This window comes from Arachis duranensis, chromosome 8 (assembly GCF_000817695.3).
Source record: "Arachis duranensis cultivar V14167 chromosome 8, aradu.V14167.gnm2.J7QH, whole genome shotgun sequence".
Taxonomy (NCBI): Eukaryota; Viridiplantae; Streptophyta; class Magnoliopsida; order Fabales; family Fabaceae; genus Arachis; species Arachis duranensis.
The window spans coordinates 39,391,410-39,403,803 of NC_029779.3; the positions used below are offsets into that span (position 1 = coordinate 39,391,410).

Consider the following 12,394-nt stretch of genomic DNA (forward strand, 5'->3'; position numbering starts at 1 on the left):
TATGATGAATGCCTGTCCCTAGTGGCTGATGATATCATCTGTCGGTTATAGAGCCAACCCGACAAGTCCTGGTAGCTAACCATTGGACTGTCCCTCTGTCACGCATCCCCAACTCGAGTTATACTCATCATAAACTTGATCATAATCATGATCTATATCCATCACCTTCACTGGTGAATATTTACGGGGGCGAGCTCATCCGGGTCTTTCACAGTGCCCGGCCACACTTATGACATAGGGTCAAAAGAGCTTCGAGTCTCAACCTGGAGCACGTGGTGGCTAGTCATTGCTACTACCCAGGGAAACTCTTATCTCCGATAGTGGAAGTGCAAATCACAATTATCAATAATTCAGCATAAACATGCATGAATTTTCATCCATGGATCAACATCCATATCAGCCATCCGGCTCACGGTTAAATCCATAACCAGCCAATATTCATAGCATACACAGCTATTCCGGCTCACGGTTCAATCCAGAACCAGCCAATATTCATAGCATACACAGCTATTCCGGCTCACGGTTAAATCCATAACCAGCCAATATTCATAGCATACACAGCTATTCCGGCTCACGGTTCAATCCAGAACCAGCCAATATTCATAGCATACACAGCTATTCCGGCTCACGGTTCAATCCAGAACCAGCCAATATTCATAGCATACACAGCTATTCCGGCTCACGGTTCAATCCAGAACCAGCCAATTCATAAACAATTACGGCCCTTCGGCCAATGGCATAACAAGCACTTCCACCACCATCCTCCACATCTCACATAATCATCAATGATCCTCATTGATCATTCATTTTTCCCTTGCTTCACTCGCAAGTTACCACATTCACTAGCCTTTCTTCTCATAGCTAGACATATCATAATGATTTAAGATATCAGTGGTGAGATCGGAGGCTTAGAAGTATGAAATTTGGCTTTTAAAACTCAAAAATCAACTTTGGGATGAAAACAGTGCCACGCGTACGCGCACTCCACGCGCACGCGCGGATGGCCTTAAAACTTCATCGACGCGCAAGCGTCAAGCACGCTAACGCGTGGATTAAAAACTTGCCAATCGACGCGTACGCGTCAACCACGCGTACGCGTGGGCGTCCTCGTGCCCCATGCACAACACTGGCACAGTTCTGGCATAACTCTCTGGAAAATGGCTGGGCATTGTGTGCAGCACAATCGGCGCGCCCGCGCACATCACGCGCACGCGTGGATGGCATTTTCGGGAAGAACGGCGCGCACGCACCAAGTGCGCCCACGCGCAAGGGGTCATTCTGCTAAAAATGTTCTAAGTTAAAAGCTGCAGAATTCACCAATTTAAACCCCAATCTTCCAACGGACATAACTTTCTCATTTTAAATCGTTTTTCACCCGTTCTTCGAACGGCATGGACATCCTTGATCCAATTTCATTTCTAAACAGATTTGGCACAAAACAGAGATTCGTGGTCCAAGTTACGTCCCTTTAAAGTATGCCCAAAAACCAGATTTTTCATAAAAACCACAAAGTGCCATTTTCAAACAAGCCATTTCCAACTCTTTTCAAAATCAATCAAAACATGCCATTTTCATCCCTTTTCTTTGAAATCAATCAAAATATATCAATTTCAACATCAAGCCTCCTCAACTCACACATTGACACTTTACCACAATTTATCAAAATCACTATCTCATCATTTTAACCCACTTCACCCAAATGGCTCAAACTCAAACATATTGACATATCATATACTATCCCTCATGCCAATTCTCAACAACACCAATTCCAATAAATCATTATTGTACACAATCAACATCATACACACCATCAACATGGTTCAACCTACAATTCAACCATAACCAATCATCAAGTATATATCACAACATGCATATTTCTCATACATCATACCACCAAGGCATCAATAATCATCATCACATATATGACCAAATCATATATCTCAATCATTCAACAACATCAACAATTCAATGCCTATCTTAGGGCCTCTAGCCTAAGTATTTCCTACCACATTACATATTAGATATGGAAAACCGAAACCATACCTTAGCCGATTTCCCAAGCTCAACCGGAGCACTTCCAAACCACTTATCCACAAGCTCTCAAGGCCTCAATACCTCCAAGAACAGATTTTTCACCACCAAGCCCTTTCCAAGCTTTTCAAAATCACCAATCAAGCTCCAATATTTACATACACACAACCTAAGCCACAACCATCATACCCATATACAACATCTCAAAACCCAAACATCATAAAACAACAAAATTACACTAGGGTTGAGAATCTTACCACACCCAAGGTCCAAGGAGACAAGATTAACCTTCTCCTTCAAGAGAGTTGGGTCCTATAACATCAAAGAACCCAAAATCTCAACATTTCACCCATGAAACTCGAAAATAAGGGCTGAGATTTCGAACAGCAACACCTATCACATTTAGCCATAAAAATCACATTTTGGGCTTTCTAGAATAAATTCTCATTTATGGGTTAATTAGCCGTTAATTAACCGGGTTTTACAACCTAAGCTTGATTTGGTTTGGATTTGTTGAGATGACTTCTGCCTTTCAAGCTTAGTTTCTCTTTCTTGCTTTTTTGGTGACTATCTTGGTGAAGAAGCTCTTTCTCTCTTTCTCTTTCTTACTTTTCTGAAACTGATTTGACTTAGACCACATAGAGAGGAACGTTGCTTTGGTAAAAGCAAGTGAGAGGGAATGAATGCTTCAATCTTGTATGAGAAGCTTGGTGGGATTAACTTGAATTGATGGACACAGGCTTGGATCGGGTATCCATTAGCTTGGCCCGTTTTGATTTCTCAGCTTTGATTTCTTTTTGGGCTTTGTTTATTTCATTAACCCATTAGCCTTGTTTTATTTTTCATTCTATTTGGGCTGTAAATCAGATTTTGGCCTGCATCAGTTTTATAAATAATTAGTAATATGAAATTATAATTAATCAACACTAATTATTTATTTGCCCAAAAATAATGTTTGTCATCACTAATTAATTTAGTTAATTTCTTAACTCAACAGTTGTAGATTGACAAAAGTCTCTGGCTAAAAAGACCATGATCTCTGTAGACAAAAAATCAAATAACAAAATTTTTAGTTATTATTTTTATATGAAAAAGTCTAATTTTTTATTTGAATTATATTATTTTGTTAATTTTTTTGTAGAACAAAAAGTTAGAAAAAATAGAGAATGAGAGAAAAGAGAGAGAAAGATAAAGATGAAGAATGAGAGTGAGAGTAGGAGTTTGTTTATTTTGGAAAAAAATTATTTTAATTCTAATAAAAAATATCAGATGACATATTTTAATTTGTCAAATTACTAATATAAAATATAAATTATATATAGAGTGAAAATGGTAGAGAAAAATAGAAAAATGGAGAGAGGTAGATGAGAGAATTTAGAAAGGAGTTTATTAATTTTAGAGAAAAATATTTTTTCTTAATTTTAATAAGAGAGTGTCATCTGACACATTTGATTATTAAATTAGATAGTAATATATGATACATAATATATTTATATTTCAATTTCAATTTTAATATTTTAATTTTAATTTTAATGTAATTAAAAAATATCATCTGGCACATTTTGATTGTCAAATTAATAATTACTCATTGATATTGATAATGATATCTAAAATAGATAGAGTGGTTGAATGAATGAGAAAGATATAGAAAGGAAAAAGGAGGAGGAGAAAACTCTTTAATTTTAGAGAAAAAGATTTAATTTCAATTGCAATGAGGGAGTGATATGTGGCATATTTTGGTTGTAAAATTAATAAGGAATAAAAGAGAATTTCTTAATTTTAGAAGAAAAGATTTTATTTCAATTGTAATAAAAAAATGACATGTGATACGTTTTGATGGTAAAATTAAAAATATATAATAAATAATAAATATATATAAAGACATTTAAATAATTTTTTTTCCGCAAAAATTTCGTAAATCTTCGTGAGACGAGTACTTCAATCCCCGCCTTCATCCCCATTTATTCGTTCCCGTGATGATTTTGTAGATCCTGTTATTCCTTTATAATATTTGAAAATATCCATGGATATCTAGCATCACGATCATCACGAGTCCATGAATACCACACCTACAAAAAATAAACAATAAACAAATAATATACTATTTTAACATCTTTAATACACAGCACACAATGACTATTATTGGGTACAATAATATTAAGTTTATTTAACCTATCTTTAGTATTAACTCCACTAAATAATTAATCTACTCATAGTCATTGGTTTTTAAAACTAAATTGCTGGTTGTTAGAGTGACAAGCATAAAGTTTATTTTTCATGAATGCTCGAATTAAAGTTTAAAAAATTGAAAAAAATAGTAAAATTCACATTACAAAAAAAATATCCTAAATATTAAAGATATAATCATTTATATATTTTCTCTAACTTATGTGTGTTTTTTAAAAAATAATATATATCATCACATAATATCAAAATTTTAAGATTAAAAGATCTAATTTAGAACTTAATCTTTGTTGACCCTGTCATATCATGAACTTTCGTTCTTTTTAAGTCAATTAGTTCATTTTGCTTATGTTATTAAAAAATTATTCTTGACTAATTTTCAGATAAAAGATGATAATCTTGATTAAATTGAATTCATAGTAAAATAAATTATTGATTTATTTATTTAATTTGCTTGCTTTGATTGACTGTACTTGAAGATCGCAAAGATTCCAGAGTTTAAGCTTACGGAAGGAGTGGATAGGACTGGCGTGACAACAAAGATCCTGAACTGCAATTGTTCCATGAATTTAATCATAGAGAATAAATCCAGGTTCTTTCGTCTCCACATTCTTCCTCCAATCATGGACATGAAGTTTTCTATCTTACCCTTTGCGTCCTCTCGTGTAAGTATAATTAAGACTCAATGTACATGTATGAGCTTTATAATACTCATGAGCATACATATAATATAAGTCATTTTAGTCTACCGCGCTATATATATATATACATAAAACAATGTTCTTTAATATCATTAGGTTGATGCATGCTTTGTAAATAGTGATTAACTGATTAGAGATTACTCTGAGTTATCCGTCCCCTTTGTACTTAATTATTGGCTACTTAAGACTAAGAGTAGCCTTGGAAAAGAACCTCCCATGCGTAGAAACTCTTCACTCTAATATAAGATGACACTACATTCAACTCAAAATTTTAAGATAATAAATTAATGAATTTCTCATCTTATAAATTTTTCATTTTTTCTTGTTTTCTTTGATGTGGGACTAACTTCATGCATTTCTCACGACATTAACAAAAAACACTGAAAAATAGAAACATAAACATCCTTATTTTGAGATTTACACTAAAGAATAGTAAAAGAAATTTAGAAGAACAATAAATTTTTACCAACAGGCGTCTGATCAATATATGAAATTTTTGACATTTTATTAGTTTATGCATATATGCATGCATACGTGAATTAATATAATTTATATTAATTATCTAGAATCTATACACACAAATTGACGAACTAAACTTTATCTGTGAGAATGAATTATTTTTAACTAAACTTTATGCAAAAGTGATTCGAATAACATCTAACAATATAATACATTGCATGCAGGGACCAGAACTCTATGCGGAGAGTGGATTAACAATCTTCGCATTACAATTGGGAACGAAGAACAAGCCCATGTATGGTGCAGGAAGAAGCATGCAGGATATGTTAGATTCTGGAAGAGGATTACCAATAATAATACGTGTCAGCCTGACGTCATCTTTCAAAGTGGTTCCCAACCTCATCAATCCCAAGTTCCGTCACCATCTTGACTGTGTGGTTCTTCTCAACAAGGCTTATGATAAGAAACACCGAACCCAAGTGTTTCATAGCACCTGCAAATTAAAGTAACTTAAGTGATTATCAAACCATGGGTCGTTAGTTCAAATCAAAGAATTATGCAATTTTGGAGATGTGAATTGTGTGAAGTACTAGAGTTATGTACGGAAGACTATGTTAGTGACAAAGCTACATAAAAGAATGTTACTAATGCCAAATGTATCTGTAGAAAAGAAAAAAAAAATAGAAAAATTATATTTGAAGGACTTGATTTGTTTAGCATATTTTTTGGGTGTCTCATGGTTTTTTTTATTAGGTAGATTAGAATCTATAGTAAATTTGAACTTTATTTAAGAATTTATTACTACTAGTCAATGAATTATTGTATATACACAAGACGAATTTTGAATTTTAATATTTATTTAAGTGGATGAGTTAACTCACTCAACTAACTAAAGTTGATTATTTGTTTAGCATATTTTAAAATAAAATTTATTAATTCTATTTTTAAAATTATTAGAGACTTATTAAAATTTGTTTTAAAAAATTATTTCTATGTGACACTCACATTCGATGTATCAATCTATTACTATTTTTCAACGGTTGAAGGGAGTAATTTGCCTTATTATTTTAATATAATGAATGGAGATAGACGTGGATATTTACTCATAAAAATACAATCGTCATTGTACGAAGTGGTTACCAGCCTATAGATATAGAATGATGTTTGTATATGGTGTGACATCCTCGGTAACGCAGATTGGAATGCTAAGCTTACGGGGACATCATTTGTAACCTTGCAACCTTTGGCTTATGTATATTTCATATCTGATATTAGTTATAAGTTTGGTGTTTGATCGTGATTTATAAAAATGGTTGTCTTTAATATCTAAAGATATATTTATAAAACGTTGTAATATAAAAAATCCATTTTATTTCTTTACCTTTAAATAACTTAAGAAAAATAAAAAAAAGACAAAAAGGTTTGAAATAGGTCTCTAGAACAAAAATCCATTGAAATCTATAAAGATGTGTTTGTTTGAAGTGAAAATAAAAAGAAAGAAAGAAAGAGAAAGAAATAAAAAGAAAAATAGTTATTTTTTTTATTTGGTTGAGGAAAAAAATAAAAAAAATAAATGAAAAAATATTGGTAAGATCCACCAATTTTTTTTTTTTTTAACAATGGAAAGAAAATGGAGAGAAAATTAAATTTCTTTCTACTTCCAATATGACTCTTTTATTTTTTTCAATAATATTTTTTTCTTCTTATTTTTCTTTTGTCCAAACACATTTATAAAAAATAAAAAAAAAGTCTACGGGGCAGCAATTTTATTGCATTTTGGCCAGCATGTAACCAGCAGAGAAAGGTGAGCCATTAGATGAAATCTCACACCATCAAATTATCATTGATGACTAATTGATAGCTACCAATCATAAATGTTGGTGGCTCCTAGCATTGCTCAAATAAAAATTCATTCAATTTTTTTTTTATTTCCTTCCTTTTTATTTTTTTCCCTCTAACCCAACATAGCCTAAGTCCGTTCAAATTCTGAAATTCCAAAACTCCAACCCCTTTGTCCAATCACGGCGAGCAGCTCAACGACAGCGGTCCTCCATGGCGTTGTGTTTCTCGACGACGCTGGTCCTCCACAGCACTGCGCTTCTCGACGACGTTGGTCCTCCACGACGCTGCGCTTCTCGACGAATCTGGTCCTCCACGGTGCTGTGCTTCTTGACGATTCTGCTCCTCTAAAGCGCTACGCTTCTCGATGATACTGGTCGTAATCTTTGTTTCCTTCTGCTCTGACATTCGCTCTCTTTGTTTACTTTCAGGTTTTTGTGTTGTCTTTTCATCCACTCTTGTTGATTTCAGCATGGATTTATGGTTTTCACTTTCAGCTTCAGTTATCATGTTCCATTCATAATCCATTATCACACATGCTTTTATGTTTTGGTCATTCTTAGTTAGTATATTCAGTTATTGTGTCATAGTCTCTAATACATTGTAGTTTCTATTTGATATATTATTGCTTCTTGAACTTAATCTAAAATTAGATTTAGGTAAAGAAATTGACTGGAATTGAATAGTGTAAGGTTAAAGGTATACTATTTTCCATAGATTTTGTTTTGTTCTAATTTCTATGGATTATATCTTAAGGAAACATTCATATCTATGATTTATAATATTGCATATACATGTTTTATCTCTTTTCTTTCATGTAATTTTCTCCCTGGTCACTTGCAACTCACTGTAATATCTTGCAATAGTATCAACATTATGAGAATTGAATGGATATAATATTAATGTTGATACGAAAAAACTTTATTTTTGTTCATGACTGTTGTTGCTTTGAATTCTTCCTTGCCAAATTTGTAGGCCGATTCTATACATAAAGGATCGATCTCATTCGGCAAATTCGAAACAGAACCTTTATCTTGGGAAAGAAGGTCTTCTTTCTTTGATTGATCTCTAGAGCGAATGTCAGAGTTGTGTGCTTTGATTGATCACTAGAATAGCTAAAATTTATCCACTTCATGGTGTCAATTACATATTTCAGATAATGTGACCTTGTTCTACATAAATTTTATATTTAATTTGTTAATATGTATACTATATCTTTATAAACGTAGTATCTTTATTATTTATATATCTGCTTATATTGTTTTGATGGAGGTTTGTACGATAAATAAATTTGGATAATAGTTATTACTATACCTTTGTATTTGAACTATTTTTATTTATGCTTATGTATGTGGTCATGTAATTGATGTCACTTAAATCAGTAAAATGAGAATAATCTAAATTTAGATAGGTGTTTTTAATTTTTATGGCCTCTATTTGTATTAGAGTATTATTCTTGAATTAAAACTAAACCATAATTGAAGTACAATTTAGTATTCTTTTTTTGTGGTTAATTGGCATGGCTATCCGCTTCTGTCTGCTGTCGCTTATGCCTCTCCAGTTCATTGCTTCTCTTCTCACTATTGCTCTGCTGTTTTGCTTTCTCTTTGGCCACCACTTTGTCTGCCTCTTCAATTTGTTGTGTCTGCTGTTCCTTGTTGCAACCTGTGGCTACTTAGATTTTTTTTATGAGAAACAGAATTGCGTATTGAGTCATGCCATGCTTGATTTCGGATTTGGTCCTACTTTCAATAACTTCACAGATGATGATTAAAACAAGTGGATGCAACTCTATATTGATGCAGTTCAATAATTGAGTGCATGTTAATTTGGTAAGGTCACGTTAATTTTGGAAGCCTTTAGTAGTTTTCTTTTATGTTATGACTCTTTATAATATCCATTTTATTTTGTAACATAAAAAGAAAGAGAATAAAGAGGAATCAAATCAAGCTAAAATATTTGTTGCTACTTGGAGTGGACTGAAAGGAAAGGCACCTGATATAGAAACTCATGCCGTCATTGTATGTTAGGCTCTTCTAAATTCTAAGTCTCAACTTTACTTTAAAAGATGGCTGAATCTGCATTTAAAAAAATTCATTTATGTTTTGCTTTATCTGGGTGATTTATTATTTTCAATGTTAGAGTATTATTGTTGGTGTTTTCTCCTTGACTGTTGTTGGAGCTAGGGTTGATATTTGTTACTTTCTTGTTTTAAATGAAAGAGACTACTTGTGTAAAACCCCTAAAAATTAGTAAATAATTAGTTAATAAATTAATTATTAATCTAAGATATTAGAAAATAAAAATTATAATTTAATGAGATAGAATTAATTAAAACATGAATTTTGACGGTAATTTTAAAGAATTTGGCTCAAGACTAGACTGAACGGGGCGAATTGAGCGAACCGGGTCCATAATGGGCCCAAGGCCCAACTCAAATCTTTATTAATGAAGAGCTTAGCTCTTCCATCCTCAAACCTTGAGGGGAACACGCTGCACAAGAGGAAAGGGGGAGGAAGGAGATACCAAAAACCCTTGCCCAATTTCAATTCTTAATAACTTTTGATTCGGAGTTTCGATTGTCGCACCGTTTGCGGCTATGCGACTGCAGTATCGACCTCTATAAAGCCCAGAACTTAATTAGGTAAGAAAGCCACATTTTCCTTTTCAATTTTCTCTTCCCTAATTTCGAAATTCAATGTGAAATTATGTTGAATTTTGCATGATTTCGGTGTTTAGGTTCGAGTTAACTTGCGGGTATTATCGGGCTTAGCTCGTTTGAGTTGTGCGTCAGGTAAGCACCCTCAAACCTTTGGTATATAAGTTAAATTAGTAAGATATATTTTAATTACATGGCAATTATGAAAATAGATTGAAATTGAGTGTTGGATGGAGCCAATTTGAAGATTTGGAAGCTTGAGGTCAAGTTTCGGAGGTCGGGTTTTGTTGGTGAGGTTTTGGAATCTTGAAAACTTGTGGTTCGAAAATGCTTGAGGTGTTTCGGGTTTATCGAAAAATTGGCCAAGGTATAATTTTGGTTTCTCGTATTTAATGTATAATGTCTTGTGAAAACTTAGGATAGATGGCTATAGGATAAGTTGAATATGTGTTTGGAGCATGTTTAATGATTTTAGTTGTCAATATATGTTAAAATGATGAGGTATGATCAAATCGGTAATTGACTGATGTGAATGTGATTGTTATTGGTAAAATGGATTGATGATTGATGATTTTGATGCTAATGGATGAGGATTATGAATGTGATCATATGAATGTTGAAAAATTGATAATTGTGTTTGTATATTTGAGAATTTTGAAAATTTGTGAAAAGCGGTTCAAATTGAGCATGGTTGGTTGTGATTGAATATGGAGCTGTGTTGGGTGTGTTTGGAGTCATTTTGAAATGTAAAACTTTGGTTTTGATAAAGGAAATTGGTGAAATAGAGGTTTAGAAGTCTTTGGTAAAAACTTAGTTTTTGACTAAATTTTGGCGAGCCATAATTCGGCTTCAGAACCCCCAAATTGTTTCAAATTTGTTTCATATCAAAATTGTGTCCGTGAAGTTTATGTTGTTCAAAGAACGGATAAAAAATATCTTAAAACATAAAAGTTATGCGCGTCGGAAGTTTGGTGGGCGAAACTGAAATTCTACAACACTTAGCACTTTTACCCACTCTGCATAATTCACGTACGCGACCACCTGCACGCGACGCGACCATTCCTTTTGGATTTGACATCTCGCGTATGCGAGCAAGGAGCTTGTGTACGTGAGCAAGAAAAACACACTCACGCGTACGCGTGAGCCCTGAAATCAGCAAAGTGAGTCTTGTGTTCTCGAATGTAATTTTAAACCCCTAAACCCCTATTTTTTATTCTCTAAGATCCTAGAATTAAGTTGTAGTGATAGAGTAAGGGGCCGAACTATGGAAGGGGAGTGACTTGGGAGTGAAGCAAGTTGTGGAGTAATGAATTATGATTTTGTAGTGGTGATTTCGGGCTTGTGAAGTGCTAATCGAGTTAATGTAATTATGAGGATGATAATAGTAAATTTCAATTGGGTTAGAGATGAGTTGATGATAATAATGACGTTAAGGTATGATGATGATTAAATTCGAATGAATTGTTTGAGATAGAGGTGACCGGGTAAGAGGCGGTGGCACTGACTACTCACTCTGGGTATATGTTAAGGAAGTGTAGAGATGTTGAGAATGTATGAAAGATGAACTAATGAATTAGAATAATAATAAAAATAAATTTGAATTTGATTGTGCCTCCGGGTAAGATGTAGTGGTGTTATCCGCTTGCTCCGGGTAAGAGGCGAGAATGCCGGGTAAGATGTAGTGGTATTATCCACTTTCTCCGGGTATGAATTGAGAGTGAATGGATGAATGAGAATGAACTATAATGATAATGAAAATGTGTTTCTGAGTATGACTCCGGGTAAGATGCAGTGGTGTTATCCACTTGCTCCGGGTTTGAGTCAATAAGCCAGGTAAGATGCAGTGGTGTTATGCACTTGCTCGGAAAAGTTCAAGGCTTCGGGTAAGACGCAAGGGCTGTGTTCTGTCGCTGCTTGCTCTGGGTCGAGAACTGTAACACTGCCTGGGTAAGAGGCAGGATGAAGTTGTCCCCTGCTCGGGTATGTGGGTAAGATGCAAGGGTTGCGGCGTTGTCCCACTTGCTCGTGTTTGGTGTTCTGGCTAGGGATAGCTACCGGACATGTCGGGTTTGGCTTTATAACGAACAGATGAGACTCATCGACTATAGGACAGACATTCATCATATGCATATGTGTGTTTTGTTTGATTGTGCATTAATTGGGCTTGGCTATGTGACTATTATGCTTACCTACTATATTTGTTACCTGTTGTATCTGTATTCTATGTGTGCTTGCTTTGCCTATTGGTTTGTCTCTGTGGTTCTACTAGAGTTTGGAGGATTGGAGGAAAGGCAATGAACTTAGGGGTTAAGTTAGAAATTGAGTTAGAACCTATAATCCTTAGATACCTCACCCTGTTTATGGTTTTCAATGTTAGTTTTAAGTTTGAATATGTTGTCGGGAGTTCTATGATTGCTTTTGGCTTTTCCGGGACTTTATTCATTGAAAGAGCTTCAACACTCCATATTTGGGCCAAAGAGGCCCCCAAAAACACAAGTCACGTGACTTTTTATATATATAT

The 12,394-nt window shown here is 34.0% G+C and overlaps 1 protein-coding gene and 2 long non-coding RNA genes across 3 annotated transcripts in view; all 3 read left to right on the forward strand.

Moving 5' to 3' along the window:
* The window catches only part of LOC107462726 (uncharacterized), a 9,760-nt gene extending 3,505 nt beyond the window's left edge, over positions 1 to 6,255 (forward strand). Inside the window, exons 2-3 of the mRNA XM_016081354.3 lie at positions 4,695 to 4,880; positions 5,600 to 6,255. Coding sequence (XP_015936840.1) covers positions 4,695 to 4,880; positions 5,600 to 5,884 — 471 coding nt within the window. The 3' untranslated portion in view covers positions 5,885 to 6,255. The remainder of the gene's footprint in view (positions 1 to 4,694; positions 4,881 to 5,599) is intronic.
* A 1,107-nt stretch (positions 6,256 to 7,362) lies between these two features.
* LOC127741051 (uncharacterized) lies at positions 7,363 to 9,225 on the forward strand. Its single transcript, XR_008001901.1, has 4 exons — positions 7,363 to 7,590; positions 8,190 to 8,260; positions 8,978 to 9,046; positions 9,137 to 9,225. It is a non-coding gene; the product is annotated as an uncharacterized LOC127741051 (long non-coding RNA).
* Positions 9,226 to 9,738: 513 nt separating this feature from the next.
* LOC127741105 (uncharacterized) lies at positions 9,739 to 10,186 on the forward strand. The gene is made up of 3 exons (XR_008002054.1): positions 9,739 to 9,858; positions 9,954 to 10,008; positions 10,086 to 10,186. It is a non-coding gene; the product is annotated as an uncharacterized LOC127741105 (long non-coding RNA).
* Positions 10,187 to 12,394: the final 2,208 nt, after the last annotated feature.